Source organism: Hemibagrus wyckioides, linkage group LG20 (genome assembly GCF_019097595.1).
Source record: "Hemibagrus wyckioides isolate EC202008001 linkage group LG20, SWU_Hwy_1.0, whole genome shotgun sequence".
NCBI classification, from domain to species: domain Eukaryota; kingdom Metazoa; phylum Chordata; class Actinopteri; order Siluriformes; family Bagridae; genus Hemibagrus; species Hemibagrus wyckioides.
In genome coordinates this window covers 20,784,970-20,801,433 of record NC_080729.1, presented here as the reverse complement: position 1 = coordinate 20,801,433, position 16,464 = coordinate 20,784,970, and the positions used below count along the sequence as shown (strand labels likewise).

At 39.1% G+C, this 16,464-nt stretch overlaps 1 protein-coding gene across 3 annotated transcripts in view; it reads right to left on the bottom strand.

Moving 5' to 3' along the window:
* Window positions 1-16,045, bottom strand: part of cc2d1b (coiled-coil and C2 domain containing 1B) — a 25,524-nt gene extending 9,479 nt beyond the window's left edge. For all 3 annotated transcript variants that reach the window (XM_058418534.1, XM_058418533.1, XM_058418532.1), the window contains exons 1-16: window positions 15,628-16,045; window positions 14,146-14,260; window positions 13,801-13,945; window positions 13,038-13,141; window positions 12,832-12,936; window positions 10,106-10,258; window positions 9,755-9,961; window positions 9,525-9,654; window positions 9,281-9,408; window positions 7,655-7,733; window positions 7,316-7,375; window positions 6,393-6,577; window positions 6,106-6,178; window positions 4,873-5,021; window positions 4,378-4,519; window positions 4,044-4,216 (exon numbers count right to left, since the gene is read on the bottom strand). In XM_058418534.1, the coding sequence (XP_058274517.1) occupies window positions 4,044-4,216; window positions 4,378-4,519; window positions 4,873-5,021; window positions 6,106-6,178; window positions 6,393-6,577; window positions 7,316-7,375; window positions 7,655-7,733; window positions 9,281-9,408; window positions 9,525-9,654; window positions 9,755-9,961; window positions 10,106-10,258; window positions 12,832-12,936; window positions 13,038-13,141; window positions 13,801-13,945; window positions 14,146-14,211 (1,899 nt within the window). In that variant the 5' untranslated portion in view covers window positions 14,212-14,260; window positions 15,628-16,045. The remainder of the gene's footprint in view (window positions 1-4,043; window positions 4,217-4,377; window positions 4,520-4,872; window positions 5,022-6,105; window positions 6,179-6,392; window positions 6,578-7,315; window positions 7,376-7,654; window positions 7,734-9,280; window positions 9,409-9,524; window positions 9,655-9,754; window positions 9,962-10,105; window positions 10,259-12,831; window positions 12,937-13,037; window positions 13,142-13,800; window positions 13,946-14,145; window positions 14,261-15,627) is intronic.
* Window positions 16,046-16,464: the final 419 nt, after the last annotated feature.

Here is a 16,464-nt window from a genome sequence, read left to right as displayed (position 1 = left end):
CATCACAACACCAACATAACAACAACACATCATAACATCACAACACCACAACATCACAACACAACATTATAACACAACAACACAACATCACAACACCACAACACCACAACAACATATCACAACAACACAACAACACATCATAACATCACAACACCACATCACAACACATCACAACAACATCACAACAACACATCACAACATCATAACACAACAACACATCACCACAACTCATCACAACAACATCATAACACAACACGCGTGCACACACACGCACATGAATGTTTTCCATATTTATATTTTCTCCCCATAAAGTTTGTTTTTTAATCTAACGATCCATCCCTCTCTCCATCTACTGTCTCTTTATCCATCTCACCATCCCTCTCTCCATTTACTGTCTCTTTATCCATCTCACCATCCCTCTCTCCATTTACTGTCTCTTTATCCATCTCACCATCCCTCTCTCCATCTACTGTCTCTTTATCCATCTCACCATCCCTCTCTCCATCTACTGTCTCTTTATCCATCTCACCATCCCTCTCTCCATCTACTGTCTCTTTATCCATCTCACCATCCCTCTCTCCATCTACTGTCTCTTTATCCATCTCACCATCCCTCTCTCCATTTACTGTCTCTTTATCCATCTCACCATCCCTCTCTCCATCTACTGTCTCTTTATCCATCTCACCATCCCTCTCTCCATCTACTGTCTCTTTATCCATCTCACCATCCCTCTCTCCATTTACTGTCTCTTTATCCATCTCACCATCCCTCTCTCCATCTACTGTCTCTTTATCCATCTCACCATCCCTCTCTCCATCTACTGTCTCTTTATCCATCTCACCATCCCTCTCTCCATCTACTGTCTCTTTATCCATCTCACCATCCCTCTCTCCATCTACTGTCTCTTTATCCATCTCACCATCCCTCTCTCCATCTACTATCTCTTTATCCATCTAACCATCTCTCTCTCCATCTACTGTCTCTTTATCCATCTCACCATCCCTCTCTCCATCTAACCATCCCTCTCTCCATCTAACCATCCCTCTCTCCATCTAACCATCCCTCTCTCCATCTACTCATCCCTCTCTCCATCTACTCATCCCTCTCTCCATCTACTCATCCCTCTCTCCATCTACTATCTCTTTATCCATCTAACCATCTCTCTCTCCATCTACTGTCTCTATCCATCTAACCATCCCTCTCTCTATCTACTGTTTACTTAACCATCCATCAGTCCTTTTATCTATAAGACTGTCCACCTAATCAGTCACTCTCTCCATCTATCAATCCATCCATCAATTTATTCAACTCTCTAAATATTCATTCATCCCTCCATCAATCTGTCTCCATCCATCCATCCATCCATCCGTCTCGTGAGATAAACTGTATAAATCACTGTGAGAAGAAATGAAAATGTGAACCTCTGTAGAGGTGGTGATTGTGTTGTTGTTGTGTTGTGATGTGTTATGATGTTGTTATGATGATGTGTTGTTGTTATGATGTTATGATGTGTTGTTGTTATGATGTTATGATGTGTTGTTGTTATGATGTGTTGTTATGATGTTATGATGTGTTGTTGTTATGATGTGTTGTTATGATGTTATGATGTGTTGTTGTTATGATGTTATGATGTGTTGTTATGATGTTATGATGTGTTGTTATGATGCGTTATGATGTGTGTTTATGATGTTATGATGTTGTTATGATGATGTGTTATGATGTTATGATGTGTTATGATGTGTTATGATGTGTTGTTATGATGTTATGATGTGTTGTTATAATGTGTTGTTGTTATGATGTTATGATGTGTTGTTATGATGTGTTATGATGTGTTGTTATGATGTTATGATGTGTTGTTATGATGTGTTATGATGTGTGTTTATGATGTTATGATGTTGTTATGATGATGTGTTGTTATGATGTTATGATGTGTTGTTATGATGTGTTATGATGTGTTGTTATGATGTTATGATGTGTTGTTATGATGTGTTATGATGTGTGTTTATGATGTTATGATGTTGTTATGATGATGTATTGTTATGATGTTATGATGTGTTATGTTGTGTTATGTTGTGTTGTTATGATGTGTTGTTATGATGTTATGATGTGTTGTTATGATGTGTTGTTATGATGTTGTGTTGTTGCTATGATGTGTTGTTGGTATGATGTTATGATGTGTTGTTATGATGTGTTGTTATGATGTGATGTTATGATGTTGTGTTGTTGTTATGATGTGTTATGATGTGTTGTTATGATGTGTTATGATGCGATGTTATGATGTTGTGTTGTTATGATGTGTTGTTATAATGTGTTGTTGTTATGATGTTATGATGTGTTGTTGTTATGATGTTATGATGTGTTATGATGTGTTGTTATGATGTTATGATGTGTTGTTATGATGTGATGTTATGATGTTGTGTTGTTGTTATGATGTGTTGTTGTTATGATGTGTTGTTGTTATGATGTTATGATGTGTTGTTATGATGTTGTGTTGTTATGATGTGTTGTTGTTATGATGTTGTGTTATGATGTTGTTGCTATGATGTGTTGTTGGTATGATGTTATGATGTGTTGTTATGATGTGTTGTTATGATGTGATGTTATGATGTTGTGTTGTTGTTATGATGTGTTGTTATGATGTGTTATGATGCGATGTTATGATGTTGTGTTGTTATGATGTGTTGTTATAATGTGTTGTTGTTATGATGTTATAATGTGTTGTTGTTATGATGTTATGATGTGTTATGATGTGTTGTTATGATGTTATGATGTGTTGTTATGATGTGATGTTATGATGTTGTGTTGTTGTTATGATGTGTTGTTGTTATGATGTGTTGTTGTTATGATGTTATGATGTGTTGTTATGATGTTGTGTTGTTATGATGTGTTGTTGTTATGATGTTGTGTTATGATGTTGTGTTATGATGTGTTGTTGTTATGATGTTATGATGTGTTGTTATGATGTGTTGTTGTTATGATGTGTTGTTGTTATGATGTGTTGTTGTTATGATGTGTTGTTATGATGTGTTGTTGTTATGATGTGTTGTTATGATGTGTTGTTGTTATGATGTTGTGTTGTTATGATGTGTTGTTATGATGTTGTGTTGTTATGATGTGTTGTTATGATGTGTTGTTGTTATGATGTTATGATGTGTTATGATGTGTTGTTATGATGTGTTGTTGTTATGATGTTGTGTTGTTATGATGTGTTGTTGTTATGATGTTGTGTTGTTATGATGTGTTGTTATGATGTTGTTATGATGATGTGTTGTTGTTATGATGTTATGATGTTGTGTTGTTATGATGTGTTGTTATGATGTTGTTATGATGATGTGTTGTTGTTATGATGTTATGATGTGTTGTTGTTATGATGTGTTGTTATGATGTTATGATGTGTTGTTGTTATGATGTTATGATGTGTTGTTGTTATGATGTGTTGTTATGATGTTATGATGTGTTGTTGTTATGATGTTGTGATGTTGTTATGATGTGTTATGATGTGTTGTTGTTATGATGTTATGATGTGTTGTTGTTATGATGTTGTGATGTTATGATGTGTTGTTGTTATGATGTTGTGATGTTATGATGTGTTGTTGTTATGATGTTATGATGCGTTGTTGTTATGATGTGTTATGATGTTATGATGTGTTGTTATGATGTATTGTTATGATGGTACGATGTGTTATGATGTGTTGTTGTTATGATGTTATGATGTGTTGTTATGATGTGTTGTTATGATGTTATGATGTGTTGTTGTTATGATGTTATGATGTGTTGTTGTTATGATGTGTTGTTGTTATGATGTTGTGATGTTGTTATGATGTGTTATGATGTGTTGTTGTTATGATGTTATGATGTGTTGTTGTTATGATGTTGTGATGTTGTTATGATGTGTTATGATGTGTTGTTGTTATGATGTTATGATGTTATGATGTGTTGTTGTTATGATGTTGTGATGTGTTGTTGTTATGATGTTGTGATGTGTTGTTGTTATGATGTGTTGTTGTTATGATGTTATGATGTGTTGTTGTTGTGTTTCTCACCTTGCTGAGGTCGAGATGTTTGCCGCTGCGTGCTGCAGTGATCAGCGGCTCCAGGCTCTTGGCTGTGCGTAAATAAACCTTGGCCTGCTCCAGGTCGTTCCTCTGCTTGGCCTGCAGTGCTGCCTTCATGTACTGCTTCCTCCGAGCCTCCAACATCTCCACCTGCTCCGTCACTGAGAAAGATAAACACCATCGCTGAGCAGGAAGGAGGACAGAGTTACGAAAACACTACGCTGCTCTGACGGAACGTTTACATGGAGAACCAATTAGAAGGTTCCTGTGATCCTGCTGAAGCCTCTGAGGAAGAAGCTCAGGGCGAAGGAGTTCTACTGACCCGTGGAAGATGGGTTCTCTTTCTTGGTGCTTCTCTCAGGTGAAGGTGAAGGAGTTCTTTTCGGATGCTGGCCTGTTGGAGGAACCACCATAGTCTGCTTCTTCTGCTTCTCCACAGCTGCTGCTGCTGCTGGAGCTTTGGGCTGAGAGAACATCAGAGAGAATATCATCGATTGGTTCCTTTAAAAACTGAAAAAATGCATAATTATAATCACTCCACACACTTATCCATCCATCCATCCATCCATCCCTTAAGTGTCCATCCATTAATCCTTTCATCTGTTTTTTCTTCTAAGCATCTATCCAGTCATTAACCTTTACAGCTCTTTATAAATCTATCCATTCATCTTCCCCACTATTTATCTTCCTTCTGTCCATCCATCAATTTTTTGTAACCCTCCATCCTCTTATCCATCAGACGTTCCACTCTACTTCACCTCTTTTCCTCAAGTGTCTGTCTATCCCTCTGTTTAACAGCAGCAGTACAGAGACAGACCTGTTTACTTTTTTTCTCGGGTTCCTCTTCCTCCTCATCGTCATCTCCACCCTCTGCCTCGTTAGAAGCGAGCTTATTGGCTGATTCCAGAGCAGCAGCCAATCCCTGCTCGGGTTTAACCGCCTCCTGTCCTGGGATTGGTGGAAAACCTGAGTGTGAAAGACACACAACAAAATAATGTTTATAAAAATATGATCAGTGTGTGTGTCTGTGTGTGTGTGTGTGTGTGTGTACACGTGAGTGAGTGTGTGTGTGTGTGTACACGTGAGTGAGTGTGTGTGTGTGCATGAGTGTGTGTGTGTGAGTACACGTGAGTGAGTGCGGGTGCATGAGTGTGTGTGTGTGTGTGTGTGTACACGTGAGTGAGTGTGTGTGTGCATGAGTGTGTGTGTGTACACGTGAGTGAGTGTGTGTGTGTGCGCGCGAGTACACGTGAGTGAGTGTGTGTGTGTGCATGAGTGTGTGTGTGTGTGTGAGTACACGTGAGTGAGTGTGTGTGTGTGCATGAGTGTGTGTGTGTGAGTACACGTGAGTGAGTGCGGGTGCATGAGTGTGTGTGTGTGTACACGTGAGTGAGTGTGTGTGTGCATGAGTGTGTGTGTGTGTACACGTGAGTGAGTGTGTGTGTGTGTACACGTGAGTGAGTGTGTGTGTGTGCATGAGTGTGTGTGTGTGTGAGTACACGTGAGTGAGTGTGTGTGTGTGCATGAGTGTGTGTGTGTGCGAGTACACGTGAGTGAGTGTGTGTGTGTGCGAGTACACGTGAGTGAGTGTGTGTGTGTGCGAGTACACGTGAGTGAGTGTGTGTGTGTGCGAGTACACGTGAGTGAGTGTGTGTGTGTGCATGAGTGTGTGTGTGTGTGAGTACACGTGAGTGAGTGCGGGTGCATGAGTGAGTGTGTGTGTGCATGAGTGTGTGTGTGTGTGTACACGTGAGTGAGTGTGTGTGTGTGTGTGTGAGTACACGTGAGTGAGTGTGTGTGTGTGCATGAGTGTGTGTGTGTGTGTGAGTACACGTGAGTGAGTGCGGGTGCATGAGTGTGTGTGTGTCTGTGTGCGTACATGTGAGTGAGTGTGTGTGTGTACACGTGAGTGAGTGTGTGAGTGAGTGTGTGTGTGTATGTGTGGGTGCGTGAGTGTGTGTGTACATATGAGTGAGTGTGTGTGTGTACACGTGAGTGAGTGTGTGTATGTGTGGGTGCGTGAGTGTGTGTGTGTGTGTGTGTGTCTGACCTGGTGGTACTGGCAGCTCCTCGTAATTAACGGCTCGTCCTGCTTTGTGTGAGCGGACAGCGCTCTGGTATTGCTGTGGGAAAACATATGAGTCTCTGATTTATACACACACACGCACACACACACACACACACACACACACACACACACACACACACACACGCACACACACACGCACACACACACGCACACACACACGCACACACACACACACACACACACACACACACACACACACCACCGAGTGTTTACTGATGCACCGTACGATGAAGTGTCATGTGATGTACCTTGACGATACGATCGTACATGCGGGCTTTGCGTTCATCGCCGTTAGCTTTAGCCTGATCGCACGTCTCTTTGTATTTAGCCATCCTCTGCTCCAGAGCTTCCAGGATGGTTTTGGGTGGAACCGGGCCAGGCGGAGCCGTGCTGGGCGGAGCCGAACTGGGCGGAGTCACCGCCGCCTCGTGAGCTGAACAAACAAAATAACGACAAATACATCGAATTACGTAACAGAATTCAAACACTGATACTCTCCGAGGCCTAAGAGTCATGTGCATTACCCACAATGCACTGCAAACCAGTCAGTTTGTACCATTAACCCAGATCTTTGACACAGATGTAAACATTTGCACAAATGGCTAGCATGTTAGCATGCTAGTCAAGCCTGCACATTTTAGCACAAACATTTTTAGTCATTTTTATCTGTAAACTCTAGCTATCTAACCTCCCTTTTTTGATCAATTTTTTTCTATAAACATTAGCTAGTGATGCTAGCATGCTAATGTAGCATTCCAGTCTAGGAAAAAAATTTCTAGTGACTTTTCTCTGTAAAACAGAGCAGCTAGCTATGTTAGCATGCAAGTTAGGAATGTCAGTTTCTCCATAAACACTTCTAGTCAATTTTTTTTTTTTTTAATCTTAGCTAGCTCTGTTAGCATGCTAGCTTAGATGGTCAGTCTTCCAGGAAACCTTTCTAGTCGATTTTCTGTTAATGATAACTATCTACATGATAGTCGACCTGTGCTAGCATGCTAGTTTAGGCACTTAAAAATACTTTTGAACGCCTTTCAAGAGTAATAGATGTTTAACCTTTTCAACATCTTACAGACTTTTATTAATAAATCAATTAATAAATATTTATTTATATATGAACAGTATCAGGTGTCTGGACGCGCGTGTTTCAGTTCTAGAGGTTTAGCGTACTGACCCTGCATGTTGGGTGAGGACTGTGAGATCTTTATAGCAGGTTTTGGAAAATCTTCCGTTCCTACAACACAGGAAAAAACACAAGAAATTATTATTAAACTAAACTAATTTCCTTTTATTCACAAATTAAACAGAATTAATGATCTTTAATTTCACACTGGAGCTACAATGCTAAGTAATGAAAGCTTATAGCTAGCAGCTTAGCGCTGTTCTAGCACTTTCTCCATCATACTACTAACAGAACCCTTAATGACCTACGACCTTTACACTTTACACTAAAACAGGAATTGTACACCAGATACTTCGAATGGAGATTAAGTCCAAAACGGATTTCACTGACCTCGGGACAGAGGAGGGGGAAGTTTACTGATGTCCACACTCTCTCCTCTCTCCAGCGCCGCGAGAGCAGCATCAAAACTCTGCAGCAGAGAAAAAAAACAAACAGGAGCAGAGCTATGTGACTTCCCTCCTGACTCACATTCCTCACAGACGTCAGTGTTTGTGCCGAGACCAACAGAAAGGAGGAAGTCCAGCAGTGAGATGATCACGTCCACACACACACACAAACACACACACACACCTGAGCTTCGAGTTCAGCAAAGGCAGGAACACAAACTTTTATTACTGTGAGAAAAGCGTACCAAGGCACGGCGCACTGCTCTGTTCTCGTTGTTGCATAAATATCCAAGATATTTTTTAGATTCTTTCTGGATTTTCTTGGAAATTTTTATTCCCATTTCCAAACTTCAAGCGTCCGATTATTTTTAAAAGAACTCAAGCTTTACAAAAACTGAAATAGAGAACGTCTAAACAGAGGCCTCTTCAAAATCTCAAGAATCTGGAATACACACACACACACACACACATCTGGAAACAAATGCAAGAAATTTTCCAGATTTTTTTGTTCAAGACCTGCACAAAAAGCCCAGTGTACTGAAACTGAACACAGTCTTGTTTAGAGAGAGAGAGAGAGAGAGAGAGAAACTGGTAGATAAGCTAAAACAGCAGAAAAGAAAGACAAAAATCTCTAAGTATATTAAATAACATGAGCATATAACAATATAGCATGAGAATACAGACAGACAGATAGACAGACATATAGACAGACAGACAGATCAACCAGCAAAGAAACAGATAAACAGGCAGACAGCCAAGCAAAGCAGCACAGATACAGAGAGACATGACAGACAGGCAGGAACAATAAACATACACTGTATGAGTATAAATGGTGAGACAGGTAGAAAGAAAGACAGACAGATGGATACAGACAGACAGACAAACAAAAAATAAGTGCAGTATTAGATTACAGAGACAGACAGACAACTGTGAGGGTGATGTGCAGCGACAGACAGACAGGTTCAGAGAGATCAGCAGATAGAAAGACAGAATCAGACAGACAGACAGACAATGAGTACAGTATGAGAATAGAGAGACAGTCATACAGATAGATGGTTAAAGACAGACAGGTGCAGACAGACAGGTTCGGAGAGACTAGTAGACAGAAAGAGAGAATCAGACAGACAGACAGACAGACAGACAGACAATAAGTACAGTATGAGACTAGAGAGACATAAACACAGACAGACAGAGAATGAGTACATTATGAGAAAAGAGAGACAGTCAGACAGATAGATAGATGGTTAAAGACAGACAGGTGCAGACAGACAGGTTCGGAGAGACTAGTAGACAGAAATAGAGAATCAGACAGACAGACAGACAGACAATAAGTACAGTATGAGACTAGAGAGACATAAACACAGACAGACAGAGAATGAGTACATTATGAGAAAAGAGAGACAGTCAGACAGATAGATGGTTAGAGACAGACAGGTTCAGAGAGACCAGTAGAAAGAAAGAGAATCAGACAGACACAGAATGAGTATGAGAATAGAGAGACAGATAGATGGTTAGAGACAAAACACTGCAGACAGACAGGTGAGAGCAGAGAGACAGGCGTTCCTCTCACCTTGCTGCTCTTCATGTGTGTTTTGGCCTGGTCCAGATCTCCGGCTTGTTTTGCCCTCAGAGCAGCTGTCCGGTACTGCCTCTGTGTCTCCAGCAGAGTCACCTTACTGGGGGCACTTACTTTTACATCTGTGTGTAGAAACACAAACCCAATAATAATATTAAAGTAGATTATTAGTAATCAGTAGATTAGACACTGATCAGATGGTGCTGATTAATGTTTTCGCCTCACTTTACAGTCTCACCTGCAGGGGATTCTGGGATACGCTCCTCCTCTGGTGAGGTCACCCCAGAAGGACTGTCACGGCTTGTTGCAGAAACAGCAGCGGTCTCCATGGAAACGGGTGAGGTCTCTGCTAAGGACACTTTCACTTCCTGTGGGCAGAGCAGAAACAACGAGATCATCATGAAGCACACCGAAAAACAAAAATCATGTCACAAACTTGAAACTTTTCAGATCACGACTGATCCGAACCGGAAGCAGAGGAACCGCAATGTTCTCTGGGGACACGGGTGTGGTCTCCACGGCACTGTCTGATTCTTCTTGATGCTCAGGTGGAGACGGTGCAGATGTGGGAGGAGCCGAGGGAGGAACAGGGTTTCCAGACGCCACTGGAGGCGGGATCTCTGCTTCCTTTATCTTACCTCCTTTACGCACGGATGCTAGCATGCTCTGTAGGGTCTAAGGGAGAAGAAGAAGAAGAAGAAAAGGTCCTCTCAAAACTGGTATATGCCAGAAATAAGTTGTGCAAATAACAAATAAATAAATAAATAAATAAATAATAAAGAAAAAAACTGTCACGGATTTTAGTAAATTTTATATCACCTTGAGTCCTCTGTCGTAGCGGCGAGCTTTAGCCGACTCTCCTGCAGCTTTAGCGTTGTTTATAGCCGTATTGTACATGACGATTCTCTCCTGAAGCGTGTGTTCAACACTACCACTTACTGCTGCTGCCGGGCTGGTGGTGGTGGATGACGTCTTTATTTTCAGTGGGCAGAGCAACAAACGTGACTAAAGTACACTATACACTTACTGTACACTTACATTATACACTTACACTATACACTTACACTATACACTTACTGTACACTATACACTTACTGTACACTTACACTATACACTTACACTATACACTTACACTATACACTTACACTATACACTTACACTATACACTTACTGTACACTATACACTTACTGTACACTTACACTATACACTTACACTATACACTTACACTATACACTTACATTATACACTTACACTATACACTTACACTATACACTTACTGTACACTATACACTTACTGTACACTTACACTATACACTTACACTATACACTTACTGTACACTTACACTATACACTTACACTATACACTTACACTATACACTTACTGTACACTATACACTTACTGTACACTTACACTATACACTTACACTATACACTTACTGTACACTTACACTATACACTTACACTATACACTTACTGTACACTATACACTTACTGTACACTTACACTATACACTTACACTATACACTTACTGTACACTATACACTTACACTATACACTTACTGTACACTGTACACTTACACTATACACTTACACTATACACTTACTGTACACTATACACTTACACTATACACTTACTGTACACTGTACACTTACACTATACACTTACTGTACACTTACACTATACACTTACACTATACACTTACTGTACACTTACACTATACACTTACTGTACACTATACACTTACTGTACACTATACACTTACTGTACACTATACACTATACACTTACACTATACACTTACTGTACACTTACACTATACACTTACACTATACACTTACTGTACACTTACACTATACACTTACACTATACACTTACACTATACACTTACTGTACACTTACACTATACACTTACTGTACACTATACACTTACTGTACACTTACACTATACACTTACACTATACACTTACTGTACACTGTACACTTACACTATACACTTACTGTACACTTACACTATACACTTACTGTACACTTACTGTACACTTACACTATACACTTACTGTACACTTACACTATACACTTACTGTACACTGTACACTTACACTATACACTTACTGTACACTTACACTATACACTTACACTATACACTTACTGTACACTTACACTATACACTTACACTATACACTTACTGTACACTTACACTATACACTTACACTATACACTTACACTATACACTTACACTATACACTTACTGTACACTTACACTATACACTTACACTATACACTTACTGTACACTTACACTATACACTTACTGTACACTTACACTATACACTTACTGTACACTATACACTTACTGTACACTATACACTTACACTATACACTTACTGTACACTTACACTATACACTTACTGTACACTTACACTATACACTTACTGTACACTTACACTATACACTTACTGTACACTATACACTTACTGTACACTATACACTTACACTATACACTTACTGTACACTTACACTATACACTTACTGTACACTTACACTATACACTTACTGTACACTTACACTATACACTTACACTATACACTTACTGTACACTATACACTTACTATACACTTACACTATACACTTACTGTACACTATACACTTACTGTACACTATACACTTACTGTACACTATACACTTACACTATACACTTACTGTACACTTACACTATACACTTACTGTACACTTACACTATACACTTACTGTACACTATACACTTACTGTACACTTACACTATACACTTACTGTACACTTACACTATACACTTACTGTACACTATACACTTACTGTACACTTACACTATACACTTACTGTACACTATACACTTACTGTACACTTACACTATACACTTACACTATACACTTACTGTACACTTACACTATACACTTACTGTACACTTACACTATACACTTACTGTACACTATACACTTACTGTACACTTACACTATACACTTACACTATACACTTACTGTACACTTACACTATACACTTACTGTACACTATACACTTACTGTACACTTACACTATACACTTACACTATACACTTACTGTACACTTACACTATACACTTACTGTACACTTACACTATACACTTACACTATACACTTACTGTACACTATACACTTACTGTACACTATACACTTACACTATACACTTACTGTACACTTACACTATACACTTACTGTACACTTACACTATACACTTACTGTACACTTACACTATACACTTACTGTACACTTACACTATACACTTACACTATACACTTACTGTACACTATACACTTACTGTACACTATACACTTACTGTACACTATACACTTACTGTACACTATACACTTACACTATACACTTACTGTACACTTACACACTCAAGTGTATTAGTTTTAGACGGCTGTCATAATGCGTTTATAAATGCAACAAAAGTAAAAAAAAATTCAAAAGGGCTTTCTGCACTGTGGTTCTGTGTGTGTTTTCATGAGCAGTGTGTTGGTTCCTGTGGTACCCTTGGTTCTGGCTCCACTGCCCCAGTTTCCTCTGTGCCAGGTGAGGTGGCAGTCTCTGCCCCGGAATCTGGTTCCTCTTCACCCACCACTTCCTGTAGCTCCGCCTTCAACACACAGACCATATATCCAGCTTAAAATACACACACACACACACACACACTACTGTCAGCAAAAACAGCAACCTGTAACAATAAACAAAAAATACCAGGAGATCTTCATCATCCTCGAGGTCATCATCGTCATCATCATTGTCGAGGTCTTTCATGCACTCCTCTGTCATCTTTTCGATATCCTCCATTGGTAACGGAGCTGAAATATCAGATTTAATATTAATTAAGCACTAATTACTCCACGTACAGAGGCCACTCCATCACTAAAACTAACAACCAGTTAAGCCATGCTTCCTTTATTATGACTGACAGCCACTTCGGCTACACCTTCTTTTTTTACATAGACTAACTGTCACTTAAGCCACGCCTCCTTTACAGGGACTGGGAGACGCAACGTCCATACCTCCTTCACTATGACAGAGGAATAGAGGCCACGCCTCCTTGAATACAATCACCTTTAGGTCTGACTGACACAGAGGCCATGCCTTCTTCACTGCGACTGATCACTGATGCACTTAATTCACACATCTTTTACTCAACCCAACACACCTCCAACACCATGACTGTCTATCATCTGATTAGGCCACGCCTCCTGTTTTAGGACTGACAGGTACCAAGCTGACACCTCCTCCACTAGGTCTAACTGCCACTATTATTACTGCCACCTTCACCATTAAACCTTAGACACAGAGGCCACACTCCTTCATTAGAATAAATGCTACTTAAACCATGCCCCCTTGACACAGAGGCCACGCCCACTTCACTGGTGCTGACATGAGAAATTCTTCATCAGATGAACATAAAAGCAGTGTTTCTTATTTTAAAGGAGAACTGTATATGAACCACGTCTGGTTTCACCTTTGGTGTTTTTCTTGGCTTTAGCAGCAGCAGTAGTTGTTTTTTTCCCCACAATGGCGGCAAATTCGGCCTCCAGATCTGGATCATCCACATTCTCACTCATGTCCATCATGTCCTCGGGGTTAAAGTCGAGAAATAAACCCATCTACAGTGGCGCACACACACACACACACACACACAATGCAGCTGTTTCACACAGTACCCATGAGCCAGATGAAATGTGTAAGAGAACTTTCTAGAAATGTCTTCACTGCATGAGCAGAGAAACGGGGAACAAATCCAAACTCAAATAATAACAATAACAAAATATTTCTGATAAGAAAATGGAATAAAAATCACACTCACCTGTTTGGCAGCAGCAGCTCCCTGGCCTTTAGGAGGCGCAGGACGTTTATTTTTCATGCCAAACATCGTAAAATCCCCCTGAATCGGTCTCCCTGCCGTCCAACGGTACACAAGACTGCAAACACAACAGACAACACAGTCTCCTTAACCTGATTACATTTCACTCTGTTTAAACTAAACACACCCCAATTGGGGTTTCCTGTAAATTCACTAAAGTGTGTACGCTTTGACCCAGACTACAAAATCCTTATTTATTAATATATAATAATAAACAAACAAGCAAAACTTTTATCACAGACTTCTGACTCACTTAAAGTGCTTTATCAGGAGCATAAAATAATACATTATTTAAATGAAAATAAAATACATATCAAATAATACATGAAACTTAATTAAAATACCTGATTCTGAACAGTCCTCACATAAATAAAAACCCAGATATGAATGAAATGACGTCACTACCTTCGGGTCAGTTTGGAAAACAGATCTGGGAGATAAAATTACTTTTGAAAAAAAATAAATAAATAAAAACAACTCGCTTCTATAACTGACCTTTTTGTGCAAAACACTACAACTCTTACCAAAATTGCCTGCAATGTACGTTTCCTTCTCTGTTTAAGTATTTTTCTTCAGATCTCATAAATTAACGGGTTTCATGTCATTTATCAGACGTTAATGAGAATTTCGCGGGGCGTGGCTTCTGAGCGGGATATGTAAATGAGATGCTAGTGGGCGGGGCTTCTATCCACACAGCTGAGGCCGATTCATCAACTTTCCTGAATCAGGAGTCCAGTTTAAACACTTATCCCTGACCAGATGGGATTAAAAGTACATTGTAAGGTCATTTCCGTTTTTTATCAGGATGCAAATTCTGTTTGCGTTCATTTAAATACTATTTTTGTCACAGACAGTAGTAAACAGCATTTCATTGCACGTCCTACTGGGTATGGTTGTGTATGTGGGCAATAAAATTAGAAATGAACTGTTTTAAAAGTGTTTATTTTTGCCATGAATGAGGAGAATCCGAGGTTATGATCATGACGTGTGAAACAAACAGGATCGGTTTTCACGGACAGCAAAAATGAAAGCAAAGTAAATGAAAGTAAAACAGAATCAATTACATATGAAAGAATAAACTGAAATGTGGATTCGATCGATTATTTTAAAGATCTTTTTTTTTATATTCGTGTGACCTCTAAAAGCGTTTTCAGGTCAATAATCGTTTATAAGTCTCACCTGCTACAGGACTGTTTCTTTAAGGCAGCCTTGTGAACATTAATGCTGCGCCGTATACGCGCATAATATCTTAAAATGTTTAAATTATATAATCATTAAAAATTGAGATATTTTAACATTTTATATGTCTAAACTTTTATATAAAAATAGTCCATTAATCAACTATTCGAATCCAGACAATTAACTCCACTTGTGTTGAATATAAACAAATTTATTTTGCTGTTAATATGCGCAAACGTTTCTTACCTGTAAGGATTGGGCTTAAGCAGGTAAAGCAAACAAACTCCAAAATACGATTAGATATAATCAACCAGCTAGCTTAAAACGCACCATTATCCTGTTCATTATTATCGTGGCTGTGTGTGTCATAGAAAAAACACGGCGCTTAAGCAGTAAAGTAATTCACATGACAAGACGGGGAGTGACCGAAAAACGTGCTCCTTCATAAACCCCGTTATCTCCAGAATGACAAGAAAACAAGTCTCTCTGAAATGTCAGCAGATTTTAAATCTTGCACCTGAATTACATTTGCCGTGGATCTTATTTAAAATCTCCACGAATATAAAGATAAAAAATAAATCAGTAATTCGCTTAGTTTCGCTCCTACTTCTGGTCAGCTTTCTGGTCACACTCCGCCCAACACAAACATTACCACTTCCTGCTTCTGAGGGGAAAGTAGAACTCACTGCTATTGGCTGAGAAGGTGACACGTCAGACGCATCCCGGAAGTGAAGTTCTTACAACAGGGTATTTATTTTAACTCCGGATTATGATTTCAACTGATTTATAACTTACACGCTCTTATCGCCACTATTCAGTTTATTCAGTTTTATTCCACTTGTTTTATTTAAACCTTCGTACGAATCGACATGGTTTTAACAATATTTATCGATGTGTTCTATTTTTTCCAACAGCCGCCTTAAACTACATTTCCCATAATCCCCCGCGTTTCTGTCCCAGTAACTATTCTCATCTGTACATTAATCATCAGAACGTTAAATAGATCAGTAAATATTAGGAAATCAAGATATATATTTTAATATAAGTATTTTAAATTATATTTTCTATGTGAAAAAAAAAATC